The following is a 19,960-nucleotide window of genomic DNA, read 5'->3' on the forward strand; positions in this document are numbered from 1 at the left end:
ACTGTCGATTTGATTTAAATGGCCGTGATTTAAAAAAAAAAAAAAAAAAAAAAAAAAAAAAGGAAAGAATCAAGGAAGGATGGAAGCATGGAAGACGCAACTGCATAATATGAACTGAATTTTTGCGCAAACAATTTCTCCATTGTATTAGTTACTCAAGTAGTGAGAACAAGAAAACATAATTAATACAAACTGGTATATTATATTTGTACATGTAAAATACGATGGCGAAGTTCATAAAAACTAGTTCCTAAGAGTGTAAATCAGAGGGGGACAAGGTATTGTAATGGGTTTTCTTTTTTTATTTTGTCTCTTTAACAACAGTAACACAATAGTTAGAGGGGTACTCGTGTGTAAAAACAAAAAAAAAAAAATAAAATAAATAAAATAAATAAGATAGGTAGTGACCCATATCAGTGGGGAATGAAAAAAAAAAAAAATATATATATAAATAAAAAAGTAACATAACATGTGTTGTGACATGTTAGGGGAAGAAGAGGTGGCGCTGATGAATTATAAAAGTTACAGTGTATGTTAATTAGCAGCGCATAATGCATTTCTGGAATAAAAAACAAATGCTAGAGAACATACGAATGATATTTGTGACAAATAAAACTTTACATGTATATACTCTCCATACAAATACCCACACACATATGCTGTCTCTGTGTCTGTGTATGTGTCTGTCCGTCTGTGTCTGTGAGTGCTTACTACTCATGACGAAAAAAGGGACTTTAGTACGTCATAATTCATTAAAGATGAGATATTTTTATCTGATTTTTGTAAAGCCATGATAACAGAATCTCCAGTAGATTGCATTTCTGGAAGATCATCATTTTCTTTTTTCTTCTTTTTTATATTTTTTTCTTCCAGATGATCAGGATAATAATTCGTTCTTTTCTTTTGTTTTTTAAGCTGTTTAAAATATTGTGGGAAACGAGTTTTCATCATATCATCCCATATTAGCATTTTACTTTTTCTTTCTTTTTCTGATAAGATCATACCTTCAATTTCGCTATCGTAAAAATCGGATAGTGATTCATTAAGTTCATCTATTGATCCATCATCTGATAAAGTATCTTCTACACTGGCATCTTGATTATCCATGATATTGGAATTATTTCCAAATATATAATTGAAATCAGATAAAATACTGCTTGCATTATTTGTATCATCATTAATACTATTTTTTTCATTATTTCGATAATTGTCTTCTCTGTTACTCCCATACCCCAAAATGTTAAATTCATCAACATCATTTAGTATATTGCTTAATTCAGAACTAAGGGTCTCTTTAAGTGTGTTATGATATATCGATTCACCTGGTTCAGGGTTTAAATTTATGATATTCTCTTGCTCCACTTCATTACTATTTAATGCATTTCTGAAAAAAGCGTGATCATGGACATTTCTAGAATTGTTTTCCAACTCATGTGGGATGAGATGGGAATTTTTATTTTCACATATATTACGTGGATGTGTAAGATTTTTACTGATAATCGCTTCAGTTGTTTGTACGTGCTCTAACTCGGATAATCGGTTTGTGCTTGAAATAGCTAGCGTCGACTTGATGGAAAGCTTGTCCTCTTGATCTAGATTTCTTTCATTTTTGATCTTCATTTTGTCGATGCTTGCTTCGTTCGCTATTGATTCGTTCTCTATCGCTTCATTCGCTATTGCTTCATTCACTATTGCTTCGTTATCGATTGATCCCTTTTCATTCTGACCGTCTGAGAATTTTTCATTTTTGTTGCTTTTCCCCATGTTGTCACTACAGCCACTTCTCACACTATCAAATTGAGCATTATTATTATTATCAGAACTATCTCTCATTTTAAAAATATTCGATTGCTTTTCCACATCGATCTTGCTGATAATTTTTTTGGCTAATTCATCTATATCATTTCCCTCTGGATTTTCATTGCAGATTTCTTCTACATCTATTCCAAAGCTCGATGCAACATCTCCATCCTCTGTTTCGTTCTCCCTGGCAATCTTTCCACTCGATAATCGGCTACTTAATGTCATATTCAAATGGATGTTCTGATTAGTCATCTGACGACAATCATTGTCACACATATAAATGCACACGTGTCCACTCATCAGATCGCTGTTCTTGGTACATCCTCCGTTCACACTACAGCCAGTTGTGGTGATATCCTCCAAGCCATTGCATGAGGATCGACCATCTAACAGAGTTAAATTATTGTATGAACAAGAGTCATCCGCGTCATATTCATTTACACTATTCATAGTGTTGTGGAGTGATACTGTGTCTTCATTACAATTGGGAGAAAACTTTTCTTCGGAATGGAGGAATTGTTCAGAATCTCTCGTTGTTTTATCACATGCAGCAGGAGAAGTGGGAGCAGAACAGATATCTTCGCTATCACAAAGAGATAAGGTTTTATTTTTAATCATATTATCTCTTTTGAATTTTCTTCTATTGTTTGCAATAACACAAGGAGGCAATGAATTTGAAGGGATATCGTTTAGATGTATTTTATCAAAATCAGAAACTTTCATTTTTGCTGTACTAGTATTTTTAAATTCTGATAATCTTTTAACAATTGTTGGATTTGAAATTCTTACAATATTTGCAATAGTATTAGAATTAATAAAAATACCATGCATACGTGTAGATATTAATAGAGCAGCTCCACATAAACCTGTTGGTCTTCTTCCAGTACAAATCCAATCTCTTGCCATTGCTTGAATCAGTTTTATCCCTGTGTACGTAACTTTATATATATCATTCTTTAAATTAAGTTTATGTGCGAATCGTTCTAAATACAGAGACGGATCTATATTCGGCACATTTATATGTAACAATCTTAACAATTTCATAAATGTTTTGCCTAATGGTTTTACAGGAGTTTGTAAAATGTCACTAAAATCTATTAGCATTACTGGTGATTTTTCTCTTCTGCATATTGTATATAGACAAGATGCAGCCACATAAGAATTATTTCTTCCCATTGTGAAATTTCTTTGCAATGCCATCAAATAAATTCTTTGTGCTGATTCCACATACTGAGTAGAAAGGTGTAATTGATCTGCAATTTTCTGGATGTTTATATACCCTTTCTGAAGAGATATTTCTCTGCTTTCTCTGACTCCCCATGAAAGTATGAAGGATTTGTTTCCGCTTGACGGAACGAATTGACCAACCTGATAATACATACGTAGAGAAAAAAGTAAAATAGGTTCATAGATTGCACATAATCTATTTAATATCGTGGCTAGTAAATAACTTATATATATGGGTTGTACTATATTTTATTTTATTTTTTTATTTTTTTTTTAGAAACAGTATTGTGGCAATACTTACTGCCAAATTTTCATACCATTGAAATAGCTCCATTGTTATTTTCTACGAACTCCAACGATTCAACAATTTTGTTTTCCTCAAGGACGGAACCACATCTAAGGCAGATGACCTCTCCCTGCCCTTCATTTGTTTCAACATCCGTACTGTTGCAATTTTGACATACGATTTGATTCACTAAAGATAAAAGAAGTAAACAGTGGAATGTGTAGAGGATGTGGTTTGATCTGCCAAAATCTGCACATCAGTGAACTCATAAAAAAAAGGCCACGTAGAACGCATGTTCTATAGGAGTCGATTTTTTTCCCCTTCTCCTCTCACGTACATACGTAAGTACATATTTGCAAGTACGTCTGTGCGTATGTATATGCACATATTTATTTATTCATTCATTTTTCTTTGTGCTTACTTTGGCTGATGGGGTTTCATAAGGTGTTCAGTTATTTCGAACAAGCGATGGTGCAGCAGGTAGAGACAAGGTAGTGCTATTTTTGATAAACCTACATTTACTGCGCAATTTTAAGCTTCTGCTTTTTATTGGTTTCTTCTGAATGATTCTGACTAGTTCTAACAGTTTCTAGCCGCTTCTAACAGTTTCTAGCAGCTTCTAACAGTTTCTAGCAGCTTCTAACAGTTTCTAACAGTTTCTAACAGCTTTTAACAGTTTCTAACAGCTTTTAACAGTTTTTAACAGCCTCTGACTGTTTCTAATTGGTCATTTGGAAACTTAATCTTTAAACACTGGGAACTTTTCTTCAACTCCAATTTCTCTTAATTTATTAGTTGTGCTCTTTAAAATTCAGAGGATCGATTTCTTCAGATCATCTCCTTCCGCTCATGCCCTTCTTGCAAATCCGATCACTTTTCCTACTTCTTTCTCTCGTCCGTTTGGCGCCCACGATTCAAATTTTCAAAAAAATTAAAACCCCAAGCAATAATTAAACTTTTCAATCATCAAGTAGTCAAAATGCAAAATAAAAAAAAAAAAATAAAATAAAAACATCACTAGAAAAAAAAAAAAAAAAAAAAAAAAAAGCTGATATTTTTAAATATAATTTTTCCATACGAAAAATTTGACCTCATTTTGTACATATAATATAATAGGATATTCAGGTATAAAAATCAGAACAAAAAAGTAAAATTAATATATATTTATCCTTATGTTATACATACATTTACATGTACAATCCATGAACAGATGGCATATAACGGGGAGAGTGCCTTAACTACTAAGGGAATATTTTTTTTTTTTTTTTTTTATTGCAGCACGGTGGTGATCATTTTAAACGAAAAAAAAAAAAAAAAAAAAAAATGGGCATTTGATAAAAAACATTTCCTTTGAATTTTCGCTCTTATACCAATCACAGCCCTGTGGCAAATCATTCATCTTATATAATACCTGCACAGAATTATACAAAAATATACATGTAATGCAATGGTTCACATTCTGTTCATACTGATCATGTTAAATTTATCTTACATAACAAAATCATTAACCTTCCTGTTCGGTTCATATCATCTACACAAATATATATATATATAATACTGTATATGTGCACATATTATTTTCCACGGCTACGTGATAAATTGTGAAGAAAAGAAAAAAAGTTATTGCTTTGAACCCATTTTTTATAAACTATTTTATATATTTATTTTTTATTTTTGTTCATCAAAATGTTGCATTATAAATCGTTTTAAAAAAAGAAAAAAAATTAATTTATACATGACATGACATTACATGAAACTGGAAGTGAAATCATAAAGGAAATCACATGAGGAAAGAATTAGAATTTTTATTTTTTTTCATTTTTTGTCAGATTCATTTTTACATTTTGTACACAAAGAACATAGGAAATTATTGTACTTATCGGTAGTTCATACAATCATTGTTGTAATTTTCACTTCCACCCCTCGTGTGTCATGTAATTATTTTAAATATGGAGCACAACCCCATTATGATGATTCTCTTTTACTGTCATAGAACCATATTGAATGAACTATAATTTGAAAAGTCCTGAAAAAAAAAATATTGCAACAGGAAAAATCGGATAGTTAAAATGGGCTCAACCCTAGTAGGAGAAGAAAAACCGTAGACAGAAACCCCATTGCTACGTGTCTATAAATATATATATGTAGATGGATAGATATATAGATGGGTAGATAGGTATACACTTTTGCACTTTTCAATATGCAGAAAATTTTAAGTGCATAAACATGTTTGTAGATATACCTATATGCCAATTCAACATAACAAACGTCTGCCTATGCTTATGAGAAAGATACCATATGAAATTTTTCTTTTATTATGAAACCAGTGTCGCAGGTGTTCATATAATTCTCGTGGTCACTTGCATCGCAGAAATTGAATAGGGCAAAATAATTTTGCTAAAAATAACAAATTTAATGATACTCAAGAAACCGTTATGTTGTGTGTCCACCCCGTGCAAAACATGAACATGTGAATGATTTTTAAAAAAAAAAGAATTCCATTCCTTAAATTTGTATAACACTTTGTGTGCTATTCAGTTGGGGAGGATGCTTAAGTTTGGGATTTATTTTTAAATTAATTAATGGCTTATATGCATGTGAAAATTTTTTCTAGGAGTAGAATAAATCCTTAAAAGAGCACTAACCTCATACCAATCTTTGCATAACTTGAATTTACACACACCTGTTAGTTGTAAAAGATAAAAGAAAAAAAAAAGTAATATCATTTACAAGTTATAAAAAAGGTAAAAAAAAATTTACTAGGTGATGCTTAATTTGGTTAATCCATAAAATACACTATTGTGAACCCTAAAACAAATTCTACAATTTTTTAAAAAAATTCTTATCTTCCCCTGTGCCTGCTTTTTGTCATTCGAAGGAAAAGACCAATAAGGTGTTGAAACATGTTTCGTCTTACTTTTTCGGTGAAGCCTTCATTGTATCTTGTTTGTTTCTTTCTTTCTTCCTTCCTTCCTTCCTTTCTTCCTTTCTTCCTTCCTTCCTTCCTTTCTTCCTTTCTTCCTTTCTTCCTTCCTTCCTTTCTTCCTTCCTTTTTTTTTTTTTTTTTTAGCCCCCCTGAGGGAATGTACATTACTTCACATTGAACAATTCTTTTCTGCAAATTTTAGATTGATGCTAGATTATCCATCGTTGTGAGAATCCTTTATTATTTTTTTTTCTTTAGTCTCTTATTAAAAGAAATAGAAAAAATGACAATCACTATGGTTGTACATTTTATTTTTTTTTTTTTTAAATGGAATTTGTTATAACATGGGAATTCAGAAAATGTTATTCATATGTGCAAAAATTAGCATATGTGTATTTGAGCTTCCTATTTGATGATTTTTTTTTTTCTTTATTTTTCTTGATAAAAAGGAACAGACTTTTCATTTTGACTTAGAGATGCAAAATGTATGCATATAGAGAAAGTATACATATATGCAATTTACTTTTAAGAAAGTTATATTTATTCCAACTTGGCATTAAAAAAAGAAAAATAAAAATCGAATTTATAAAAGGGTGATAAAAGAAAAATAAAGGGACGTACACGTTCTATATTTGTACAGAAGTATATGATATAGCATGCACGTTCTTAGCTAACATCACCCAATTTTAATGATGCCAAAAATATTGCTAATGGTGTAAGTGTTATTAGTGTGCATATGAAATGCAACTGAGGGATGTATATGTATGTTCTTATAAAAATATATGTATTATATATCCGTTTGTGTGTGACAAGGAAATGTCGAAACTGAGATAATAGAGAAAAAAAAAAAAAAAAAAAAATCTATAATGGCAATAAGGCCCCAAGTGAACCATTTGCAATGAGCATATAATATTTCTTTTCAAATTTTTTCTCATATTCATTTTTTTTATTAAAGGCACTTGTATGTACTATCTCTGAATGTAGCATGTGCTTATTTTAATTTGCACCACAAGGTTTCGAAAAAATAAAAAAAAAAAAAAAAAAAAAATGGTTTCGATCATAGTGTCCTTGTTAGTGCATATGCAAAATATGTGATATTATAAGTGTGTGCATATTTTTTTTTTTTTTTTTGGGAATGATGTTTCATTTCTTCTTTTTTATAGGTTTCTTGGTAGTGGGTTTTTTCACATTTTCTGGTACAGAAGATTTTTCTTTTTTCGTCATCTTATCGACTTTTTCTTTTTTATTGATTCTGCAAGGGGAATAAAAATAGAAAAAAAAAATAAGGGTTTGTGTCTTGTTCATTAAAATGATTTAGTGTGGTAAACCATTCAGGATGCTCATTGTTGTTAGGCACCGTATAATTGTGTTTGCAGCAGGTATTTGTCTACATGTGTATATTTTTCTTTTTTTTGTCAAAAAAATGAAGGTTGAAAATGTGAAAATGTTTTTTCATGGATGTGGCATTTATTTACAAAATTGTTTATGGGAAAAATGAAAAGTTCATGGATTAGTTACTCAAAAAAAAAAAAAAAAAAAAAAAAAAAAAAAAAAAAAATGAAGCAACATAATAAAAAACTAGTACTAGGTAATGTGTGCAAAGAAATGCGGACTGAAGTTGAAGTGCAACATAGTGGTACGCATGATAGGGTCAAACACATGAAGAAATTTTTTTAAGGTTGAATACATTGAACTATATACACACGAACGGAAAAATGCTTCATCAAAATAAAATTTGCTGCTTAGAACTTTTTTATTTTATTCTTATTCTTATTTTATTTTTTTTTTTAATTAATAATCACTCTTCATAGTACAATATATATAATACAAAAAAAGAAAAAAAAATAAATAAAATAAATTGATCTATGCACAATAGAGTATATAAGCAATCGGATACAAGAAAATTCACCAAATCATCACAAGTCTGATTGCATCACCTTATGTTACGCAAAAGAGGGCTCAGTGACCTGTTCTATCGAATGTACATTTGTGTATATAACTATGCATAAACATAATATGCAATGGTTCCCGCAAAATTATGCGTCAAAAAATGTGCTATCATACAATTTTTTGGGTTTCAGCTTTTGCTTATTTGAAGAATCTCCCTTTCCTTTTGTAGTTTTTTTATTAGTTGGTTTTTCTCTAGTTGATTTTTCTCTAGTTGATTTTTCTCTATTTGGCTTTTCTCTAGTTGGTTTTTCTCTAATTGGCTTTTCTTTAGTTGCTTTTCTTGCATTTTTATTTATGTTCTTTGTAGAAATTATTTTTGCTTCTCTCTTTTTTGCAACCATTTTGCTGATTAACTTTTGGCTAATCTAAGTTTATGAAATCGAATTGACACAAACGTGAGAAATGATTAAAGGGGGGGAAAACGAAAAATGAAAAAATAAAAAAAATTCGAATGAAAAGATGGAGCATGCAAATGGTACATTTATGTGGGAAATGTAAGTGGAAAATTCAAATGGGAAATTTAAGTGGAAAATTAATGTGGGAAATAAAAAATAAAAAATGCAGAATAGAAAATGAAAATAAAAATTTCAAATAAAAAGTGAAAATAAAACACAAAAAAAAAAAATGAAAAAAAAAAATATATCAAAAGCAAAAGCAAGTAAAAACAAAAACGAAAGGACAAGGATAAGCAAATGTGGAGGTGAATTTACATCCCCCCCAGAGGATATAGCAAATTATCGGTGTAATATTTTATGGCAAAATCTTTTTTTCCTCAATCGCTTGAAATTTTTTCACTGATACATGAAAATTTGAAAGGCATAGAAGGAAAAAAAAAAAAAAAAAAATAAATTAAAATAAATGTCATGAAATGTTACTAGTTAGGAAAACGAAGATTGACTATTGTCTATATGCAAAGGGGATAGTTCTGCCTGTAGAAGTTCTCATGAAAAAAAAGTTTTTTTATTTAATTTACGTTAAATTTTGTTTATCTTGCGAAATTTTTCTTCTCCATGATTTTCATTGCTTTTCTTTTCTTTCCTTTTTTTTTTTTTTCTTTTTTTCCCCATCAAATTTCCTTTTCAATATAGTTTCATATAATTTCCTTTTTTGTTTTTGTTTCGCTTCCTCATTTGTTGGCACGTAATTAGCAACACACCCACTCAACATTATGACAATGCAACAATGGAACAATGCAACAAAGTAATCACGCAAACATGCAACAGTGTAACCTTGCAACCTTGCAACCTTGCTATGGTATAACCAGCCCTTCACCTGACAATGCGAATAGATACTGGAGTTTTACATCATAACAAACATAAGTGTGTTACGAGCATAAAAAGCTCTTTTACATGCAACTCAAGAATAGCAAAATATATAGGTACGTATGTTTATGGAATGCTTATCACATATAAGCGAATGTTTTCATTTGCTGCGTTATATTGTTTGGCCAGAGAGAATACTTATGATATATAGGTGGGGAAATGTGTATTTTCGTGCACCTCCCTAGGGAATATACGTGCATTCAAATAGGCATATATATATTAATTAGTCCTAAGAGGATTATGCATAAGGGGTGCTATATATCTTTTCAAAAAATTCCACCTTTTAAAAAAAAAAAGAAAAAAAAAGAGTATTAGTAGTTACACATTATGAGTACGTAATCGCTGCTTTAGAACAAGACATTGTGCTTTTTTTTTTTTTTTTTTTTTTTTTTATTAGCAATATATATTATTTATGTTCATATCTAAAATTGTGCTTCTTTTTTAATCATCATATTTATAATCATACCTTTTTTTTATTTCTTTTTGTACTCTACAACTGGTTTCCCTTCTTTTATTCTTCGGAAGGAATAAAAAAGAGTGAAAAGTCACGCACACCCATTTTGCCCATGTGCAAAAACAAGGAATAACAAATTAAAAGGACATTTCACCAATTTTACACATAAAATATATAAATACTTAAAAAGACAACAGTTAATTAAATATTCTTTAAAAAATGGTAATGAGAGAAAAAAAAAAAATTGTCAAAGTTATGTTTCCTCATTTTTAATTAAGCAATGAAAAAAGCAACTAAATCGAAATGGGGTTAAAAAAAAAAAAAAAAAAAAAATGCAAGCGTCGAACGCAACTTGTACCTTTATAGGAACACTCTTTTCTGCAGCATTATGTGTGCATGCGCAGATCATTATATGTAAATCAAGGGTGATCAATTTATATATGTAAATGAAATTCCTTTATCTTTCATTGATGTTTTTCAATTTATAACCATACAATAATAATTTTTAAAAAGAGATCTATTTTACTTAGTAAGCTGAAACATTATATTGTTTTATATTTGTTTAGTTCTGCTTTATCTTTTTTTACTTCATTTATTTTATTTTATTTTATTTTATTTTTTTTCCTTTATATCACTCCCTTATATTTCAAAGGGCATAAATTCTATTGTGTACTTTAAAAATTAAAAAATTACTTTAAAAAGATTCTTTAGTTTGTCTTTTTTTCACCTTTTCTTTTTTTATTTTTAATTACTTATTAGGAGAGTAAATACATATAAATATCCAATATAGACATTTACAGAAAATATTATCAGTCTTGAAAAGGGGGAAAAAAGAAAAAAAAAAAAAAAAGAACACTGTAAAGGAAAATTCTATGTGCACGTAAAAGGTGGAAAAGCGCTTCACCCAACTTATCAAAAAATTTCTGCCAAAAATTTTAACGTGCTTAAAACAAGCACATAAATACGAATAAGAAAATAAGTCCCGAAATTAATAAGCTAAAAATTTCAAAAATAAAAATGCAAATTGGAAAATAATACTCTGATTTTTTTTTTAAAAAAAAAAAAAAAAAAAAAAAAAAAACTATTGTAACAGCTAAATACAAAAAACAAATTAAAAAAAAAAAAAAAATAGAACAGTACAGAAAAATTATATAACATTATAACACACTTTGCCAATTTGTACAGTTCCCCTGATAATCCATAAGGTTCTTCAAAAATTACTCACTGAACTTTATTTTCCCTAACACTGAATCAATTTCACTTTCGGATGTTCTGTCCGTTAAACCCTCAATCTAATACACAAAATGAAATAATTTGTAAATATGTTCGCATAAAGCGAAGTTATAAAAAAAAAAAAAAAAAAAAACAAGTTAACTTCTTGTGTAAAAAATTTCCAAGTTTGTTTACCTTTTTTATTTTATCAGCGGGAATGTGAAATTTGTTTCCAATTTTCTTGATTGGGCATATACTGAAATGAATAAAAAAAAAAGCAAAATAAAAGTAATGTAAATCGCTCTAAGATAAATGTCGAGTGGGAATACAGCGAAGCGGGTGGTAAATCTTACACGCACATATATATATATATATATATATATATAATCAGTGCACAGATACACACTTATCGGATGTAACATAAATGTTCTCCCTCGATCTTATTACTTGTCCAGAACCACCAAAGCTACTCTTGCAGTGCATTTCATTTCTGCGCTTCCACCTGTCGTACACTATAATGAAGGTATTTTTTTAAAATGTATGAATGACTTATTTTACAAAAGGTAAAAAAAAAAAAAAAAAAAAAAAAAGAGCATTCCAATTGTTCAAATAGGGGAAAATCATCTTTCCATTCCCTATTTGAGCATTACACAACACGGATATGTATGCATTCATATGAACGAACAAAGCAATGGAGAAATATTTATTTGTTCCAACCTCAAAAAGGGCTTCAACTAGTTTGTTAATTTCCTTAAACTTGAAAATGTTCTCTTCAAACTTGATTATCACAGCAATTAGACATTTAAGACATATCAGGTTGTATGTTTTCTGTTTTCTGCAAAGTGGAATGAACAAACACAGTTTGGTATGAGTGTTTTTTTATCTGGAAGGTAATATGAGGGCGTGTCTTCAACACGCATGAACACGAACGCATACGAATGATGAGGACTCGAACATTGGTAAACGTGCAGGAGATGAGTATTTTTTTTTTTTTTTGTATTTTTCCCCTAAAAAATCTCCTTACGAGGTAATTATCTTAACAAAGTGTAAAATGAGCTTGCTCTCTGTACACGAGTTGCATATAGATAAAAGTGCATTGTTAGCAGCATTGCTTAAAAAGTCTGTGGATGTTTGATGGGCCTTTTTTAAACATGGTAGGATAACATCATCTAGTGTACAATCCATTCTTTTTCTGCCAATTGAATAAAACTCTGATAAACACAGTAGTGCATTTTTTGACACACACGACCGAGGGCTATTTAATAGTTCAATGATTGAGCGGGATATTTTTCTTAATTCTTTTACATGATTATCAAAAAATAATTTATGATGAAATTTTAAAATTTTTCTTAAATTAATTAAATTTTCTATTTGCTTTGTCCATTCTTGATCTTTTGTAATTTCTATCAGGTTGTTTATAATGTCATTTATATTGTCAACGTTCAGTTCATATTCAAAATCTGTTATATCATCATATGTTAGATAGGTTACTGATTTTTCATTTTTTATCTTAGAGCTAACATTTAAACATTTTGGTATACTTTTATTCATATTTTTATTAGGCGTAGTGTTTCTTGATATTCCCTTTATTTCTTTCTCATGTGGATTAAGCTTATCTTTCACTTTCAAATTGGGTACTATAGTTTTGTCTTTACATAACACTCCAATGTTTTCTTTTCCGTCTTCATGTTTATGAAAATTCACCATGTTTGTGTCGAACTGATTGTTCTTTCTATTCAAATTGTTGGAATTCATATGGGGAGGTTGCTCATTACTTTGTTTGATTTTTATTTCATTTCTGCAGTTAGCTGTGCCACTAGCACTGGTAATAGTAATCCTATTGGAAGTAGTAACACTGTTGCGCAAGGGAGATATATCTTCATCCATTCTGGAGTTGCGGTAATTAATACCCTTCTGAGAGAACTGAGATGTGTGAATTTCTTTGCTTTTAGTTAGTTCTGCATTTATTTTTTGGTTTTCATGTCTTTCTCTCTTGTAAATTACACAATGATCGTCAGACTTAGTGCTAGTTTTCGAAGTGTCAAATGTGTCACATGTGTCACGTATATCAACTTTCTTCTTTTCAAGATATTCGCTAGTTGGGTGATTTATAGTATTCTTTTCTTTCACATTTGATTCTCTTTTCTGTATAGTAAAATTGGAATTCTCAAATAAATTATCCATACCTACAAAACTACCTTTTTTAAATCCATAATCATCCAGCAGATTATCTTTTACTTTACTTGTTTTTTCAGTTTTTTGATTATTTGATTTTTCACACATGATGATTTCATTATGCCATTTTGGCATTATATATTTCAGGTCATAATTGTTATTTACAACTTTATTTGTAAATCCGTTATTTTTAGTGCTACTGTTTTTATTTTCATACTGTAGTGTATTCTTTGAATGAACATTTTTGTCACTCTTTTTCATTTCATGAATTACTGGAATTTCATAGCTATTCAAGAAATGGCTACTTTTATTCACTAGTGTATTTTTCTCTTCATGTGCATTTTCATTCAATGTGTGAACATTTTGATTGTTCACTGTGGAGTCATCCATTTGGATGGAATGCAAGTCGTTATAATTTCGTCTTGGTTTAATTAGTAAGTGTCTTTCTTGAATTTTGCCTTGATTAGAATTATTTAAGTAATGGGTATTTTCCTTCATGGAAATATCTATTTTTCCTTGATTATTGTCCGTCTCAAGTTCTGATTCTTCTGGAATACTTTTCTTTTTGACACAATTATCGATGTTATCATTGGTGCTTATAGATTTCGGTACTTTGGGACATGATGGATTGTTTTTCTTGAGTAGCGTCAACTGATACCTCTGCTGTGAAACGGTTGACAAAGGAACGAAATGGTAACCCCGTAAAATTTATAAAAAAAATTATGTAAATCAGTTTTTTATGTAAGGGACACATACAAAAATCATTCCCGCTCATTGAAACGTGAATCAAATGGGAACAGACTTCTTTTGTATTTCCAAAGGTACACAACATATGTTCACACTTTTGAAACAGCTTAATATGAATACTCCAAACAAACATTATTTGGACATGAAAAATGAGTTAATGATGGTAAAACGAAATTACACATATGTACCATGTCAAAAAAAAAAAAAAAAAAAGACTTACAATTTCGTTCAGAGGGGATTCTAAACTAAGTTCATTTAGTTTACCATAATGTTGATAATTTTTAAAATCACTTGATTCCTTAATTTTATTCTCTTCAGAGTTGTTATTTTTTACTAAGTTTAGACCTATGGCATTGGTTCGAGTTGAACCTAGTTCGACATTAACAAATAAATTTTCATTGTGAACCTTTTGTACATCTTTTCTTTCTTTATTTAGATAAAATAAATCTTCAACAAATGAGCAATCATCGTGCTCGTCAATTGATTTTCTTTTGTAATTTCTTGCGTCTGCAAAGGTAGTAGAATGTGGTGAGTATATCACAGTAATTAATTTGCAAAGGAATGTTATGGTATGGAATCAAAATTTAGTAATGTTCTATCCTAAAGAAAAATGTCTTATTAATTTGCTTCCCCTTCCTTTTACGAGCTAGTAATTATTGAAGGGTTAGTGGAACACTCTATTTTTACAATCTTTGTTCATATATTCTATTCGATAAATATGTATAATATACCGTCTATGAATGTGTTTGTGTGATTGCTGTAATTTTTTTCTCCTATAGCAGGCATTTTTATTATCCCCCTTGTGCACTTTTTTTTTTTCTTCTTTTTTTTTATATGGATAAACGTAAATTTTTTGCTTTATTCACACTTAAAAGGTTTTACAAAAAAATGACAAAATGTTTAGGGGAAAAATACTGAATTAGCAAAGTGGTGAAATGGCAAAGTGGCGAAATGGAAAAATGACAAATGTCAGAATCTAAAGTGACAAAATGGTGAAGGGCAATATAGTGTTATAATATGGGGATGTATGGAAAAACGAAATTTTCAATGCTTATAAATGTGTAATGGGATGGCTAAAATATTATTGTAGTAAATAAATATATATTTTTTTTTTTTTTCTAACATTTTTATTTTTTTATATAGTGTATTAAAAAAAAAAAAAAAAATGCACACACTATACAGTAACGATGCACGTGTATATATTTTTTAGTTTCGATATTTAGTTAATTATATTTTTGTGTGGAAATGCTATGGACATTTTATTTGCAAGATTATGTGTATACCAATATATATATAGGAAAAAGAAAAAAAAAAAAAAAAAAAAAAAAAATTGGCACTATTTTAAGAAACTCGAAACACGAACTTTTGCAGTAAAAATTTATAAATACCATGGGAATTAAGATGTATTATTTTTACTCTCTGTGGAAAAACTTGATCATATCTAATGCACAAGTTGAGGTGTATGTTGATTGAACAGTAATTTGAGGAACGAGTTTTCACACTTATTTTGCATTTATATGAAATTTGTTCCCAAATTTAAAAAAGTGTGTTGCGAGAGTGAAAGTTTCATTATTTGTTAATATTTTACTCATTAATGTGACATATATAATGGCGTGGCGTGTAGATTATTAGAAGGAAAAATGATGAAGTCCAAAGGGTGGGAAATGTCGAAAATTGGAGGAAAAGTTTGGACTACTGTTTAATGCATGGGTGAAAAAAACGAAACAAAAAAAAAAAAAAAAAAAAAATTAAAACACAACCAATTATGCTACGTGAAGTTTTAACAAATTATTTCAAAAGTAAGCAGGGAGAGTTTTAACATTTTTTCTGTATACTATTTTAATTTTTTTTATTTTATTATCTTGTTTAAGAAGTAGCATACAGGTGTGAAAAATAATTTGTATCCCCAGGAGAGGACCCACAACAGTAAACCGTTTTCTTAAAATTTACATTTTCCTTGATCCATTAGTTGTACTAAGTGTTACATGTATGTTTTATAACTTTTATGATTTAACAAGCCGTTATAGCATAATTAGCACTTAAGTTTTTATTCTCACGAATTAAAAGTGTGTAAACTTTTGGAATATATAAAATTTGCACACTCGAGAAAAAAGGAAAAAAAAAAAAAAAAATAGCATATTTCGTGTGCACACACAGACCTGTAGAGAATATATATATTTTTTTTTTTAATATATCACTTGTGAAGGCTATTTATAAAATTAGAAAATTTTGAATTAAGCGTTTTAAAATATTTCCAATAAAGTGAAAACTGAATGTTTCTTTTATGTGTGAAAGTGTATTCTTGTACCAACCTGGCCATGTGTTTTTTATTATTATTTTTATTTTACTTTGTTTTCCACTTTGAACTTAAAAAATAATTTCCTGCCTCAAGTAGCTAAGATGAAAAATCGCAAATTTTTTTTTTTTTTTATAAATTATAACAGCTTTAAATTAAGTGGTGAGCTACACATTGTAGAGGGGACATTGGGAACTGTTTGGAATATTAAAAAAAAAAAAAAAAAAAAAAAAAAACCTTACACCATTAAAAATACAAAATTAACTGTTTTTGAAGAAAATTCAATTAAACCAAATAAACTCATGTATGAGGACAAATTGTACAAACAGTAAAAAATATAAAAAATGACATAGAGTTTTTTTTTGGTGCAAAAATGAGATCATTTGTAATAACTAAAAAGACATGCAAATAAGACCAATTTTATGTCCTGTCCTGTTCATAATATCAAAGATCATTTTAATATAAATGAGCCAAAATGCAACATGCAAAAAAAAAAAATAAATAAATAAAATAGTCCTACATCACTAAAAGCTTAATGACATTTCTGAATGCAGTGAAACTTTAATTAAATTAAAAAATCATTTTATTAACTCAGCATTCATAAAAACAACAGCGCTTTTTTTTTTTTTTTTTTTTTTTTTGCCATGCTATTTTATAGCTAGCTAGAAAAAAAAAAGTGTGTATATATAAACATATAATCAAAGGTGAAAAATCATTTGATGGATCAGTACAATGGTTATTTGAAAAAAAAAAAATTATAAGTTAGCTCAAAAATGATAAAATTAAGGTCTTACGATTTCAATTTATTTTATTTTATTTCATCACATTTGAACATAATTTAATACACACTATTTTGTTTCAAGCTTTTTCACCCTTTTCATTTCATTTTATTTTTTATAACGAACAAATGTGTCTTTTTTTTTTTCCCCCCCCCCCCCCTCCATTTTTTTGAATTAAAATCATCGAAACATTTAACTTTAATGTCTCGTCCCTGATGTTATTGCTTTTTCACACACATAATTATAATGATGCAAACTTATTGTGAATATTCACTTTTAACAATTTGATATTTCGGCTTTTAAGTTACTTCAAGATAAACTTACACATCTGCATTAATAATTTACAATTTATGCTTTGAAAATTATGCCTTCAATTTATGTCCTCAATTTACATATTCAACTTATATCTCCAATTTATATCCCCAACACATGCATTACAATTTAAGCCTTACAATTTAAGTCCTACAATTTACTCCATAGCATTGATAACGTTATGCTTTAAACCCTTCAGCTTTAAAAAGTTTTCGAGTTTTTGTTAACTTTATTTTTAATCAACCTTTTTTGTGTGCGTTACTCTCTCAACATGAAATCATTTGTGTATTACACCGGTCTCTTAATATCCTTGGCCTTGCAGTTGAGGGCCATCCAGCTCAATTCTAATAACATGCACCCAATTTCATATGTTGAACGTAAGCACGCTAATTGAGAATGTATGCATATTATGTATATGTATGTGTGTGTGTGACATGTATATCTTTTATACACAATATGTATTAGGCCACATAACTCCATTTTTCACAATGAGCAATAAAGAAGCATACTTTGTTACTCACGTATATGATCACCAGTAAAAATGCTGTGGGTTTTACGCACTTATATTTTTTATTAAAAAAGAATTGATTGTAGAAAAAAAATATATATTAATTTCCGTGTTTTTTAATTATCATTTTTTTTTCTCTCTTTTTAGTTGGAGACAGAATTTCGAACAAAGTGGGAGCATTATGGAAAAGCCAATTAGATTCATTTGTAGATGTTGTATCTACCAGAATTGTTGACAAATTGGAAAATGATATATCAAATAGTGACGGCGCGGAGAACATGTTGATTCTTCTAGAGGTATAAAACTGGAAAATTTGGGAGCACACATATGGGACATATGCACGAACATACACCTATATATATGCATATTGATATATACATCAACTTTTGTATATATTTATAATATTTTTAATATACAAACATGACTTATAAATATGATTTTTTTTTTTTTTTTTTTTCCTTTTACGCAGAACAATGCTGAGATTTTTGACACAGCCACATACAATGGACATAACATGGCACTTATTGAGGATGAGTTTATCAATAAATTGAAAGAAAAATTCCATGGAAGTAATTTTGGAAAGGGAGTAAAAAAACTGGGATCTAAACTTAAGGGAAAGTTAACAGATCTATATAAAAAACACAAAGATAAACTGAAACACTTCTTAAAAGTTATGATTACTGGTTTAGTCATACCAATGGCTATTAAATTCATAAGAAAGCATTTGACCTTGTGGAGAAAGAAAACTTTAGACGTTACTAAAAAACTTGATGAAGATGCAAGAAATGTAGCAACACCAGTTATAAATGCATTATACGATCAATTTGAACAAAAACTTCAAGAGTATGCCGAGGAAAACCAATTAAATTCGGACAAAGAAATGAATATAATGGATCAGTTACAATCTGAAAAGAAGAGCATTGAAAATATCGAAAAGCAGGAAAAGAAAATCTTACAACAATGAAGAATGGTTAATAAGCCAAAAAAAAAAAAAAAAAAAAAAAATATACAATATAAAATAATAACAATATAATAATAATAACAAATAATAATAACAACAAATGATAATAACAGTGAAATGACAATAACAATGCTGTAATCATAACAGTGGAATAATAATAACAATGAAATAATAATAACAATGTAAATAATACTATCGGCATAATTATCCTCCACTACACATGGTAATTACATGAGCCTAGTGCAATGATGTCCTTTTGTTTCCCGTTAGCCGAGCGTTAAGTGAGGGTTTTATCCTTTGGTAACAACTTTTCGACCACTGTTCCTTGGTTTATATTCATTTCATTTATTTATCCATTCACTTATGTATTTATTTATTTATTTACATTTTTATTTAGATGTTCACTTATGTATGTTTTTATTTATTTCTATTTATTTACTCCTTTTTATTTTTTTTGTTTTTTTTTCATTTCCCGCGCTCGCCGAAAAAAGTATGTGAGGGGATCTCCGTTTTTTGCTCACACTCATACTTTCATGAAGTCATATAAACGGTTTGTATATATATATATATATATATACATGTAGCTAGTGTGTGCATTTATATGATGGATTCGTCTGTGTGTGTGGCTTTCCGAACACATTTTGTTATGTCGAAACCTGCGAAACAGGTAGTGCTACACATATGAATATAGCTCTTTGCCAGAATTCTGTCGAATCACTAGTTAAAATTTGTTGCATATGAATATTTTTTTGCACACGTTTTTTCTATTATTCTAATTGCAATTTTTAACACACTCTCTTCTCTCTCACTTTTTACGAATTCGATTTCACTTGATTTTAATATGACTATCATTCAATAATTAAGCAAACAAATTTTCTCCAAGTTCCTCAATAAACTCGTTTCGGTGATTACAATTTTAAGCATACAACACTGGAAAATTAAAAAAACGTAAAAGCTTCTAATTGGAAGTAGATCTGCTAGAACAACATCGGGAGTAACTCC

The 19,960-nt window shown here is 29.1% G+C and overlaps 4 protein-coding genes across 4 annotated transcripts; 1 reads left to right on the top strand and 3 right to left on the bottom strand.

Annotated features, from left to right (window-relative positions):
* Positions 1-714: 714 nt before the first annotated feature.
* On the bottom strand, positions 715-3,610 carry PGO_125920 (transcription factor IIIb subunit; the record flags this gene model as incomplete). The annotated part of the gene is made up of 3 exons (XM_028689382.1): positions 715-3,171; positions 3,348-3,505; positions 3,607-3,610. 3 exons carry the CDS (start codon positions 3,608-3,610, stop codon positions 715-717), a joined length of 2,619 nt encoding a protein of 872 aa, XP_028545183.1.
* Positions 3,611-7,385: 3,775 nt separating this feature from the next.
* On the bottom strand, positions 7,386-8,533 carry PGO_125930 (hypothetical protein, conserved; the record flags this gene model as incomplete). Its single annotated transcript, XM_028689383.1, has 2 exons — positions 7,386-7,494; positions 8,307-8,533. 2 exons carry the CDS (start codon positions 8,531-8,533, stop codon positions 7,386-7,388), a joined length of 336 nt encoding a protein of 111 aa, XP_028545184.1.
* A 2,652-nt stretch (positions 8,534-11,185) lies between these two features.
* On the bottom strand, positions 11,186-14,888 carry PGO_125940 (hypothetical protein, conserved; the record flags this gene model as incomplete). The annotated part of the gene is made up of 7 exons (XM_028689384.1): positions 11,186-11,260; positions 11,376-11,436; positions 11,628-11,692; positions 11,898-12,015; positions 12,205-14,018; positions 14,323-14,609; positions 14,834-14,888. The coding sequence occupies 7 exons, from the start codon at positions 14,886-14,888 to the stop codon at positions 11,186-11,188; spliced, it is 2,475 nt and encodes an 824-aa protein (XP_028545185.1).
* A 2,872-nt stretch (positions 14,889-17,760) lies between these two features.
* PGO_125950 (gamete egress and sporozoite traversal protein) lies at positions 17,761-18,961 on the top strand (the record flags this gene model as incomplete). Its single annotated transcript, XM_028689385.1, has 3 exons — positions 17,761-17,866; positions 18,145-18,293; positions 18,467-18,961. 3 exons carry the CDS (start codon positions 17,761-17,763, stop codon positions 18,959-18,961), a joined length of 750 nt encoding a protein of 249 aa, XP_028545186.1.
* Between the last annotated feature and the right edge of the window lie 999 nt (positions 18,962-19,960).

The sequence above is a fragment of the Plasmodium gonderi genome (genome assembly GCF_002157705.1).
Source record: "Plasmodium gonderi DNA, contig: Chr12, whole genome shotgun sequence".
Taxonomy (NCBI): domain Eukaryota; phylum Apicomplexa; class Aconoidasida; order Haemosporida; family Plasmodiidae; genus Plasmodium; species Plasmodium gonderi.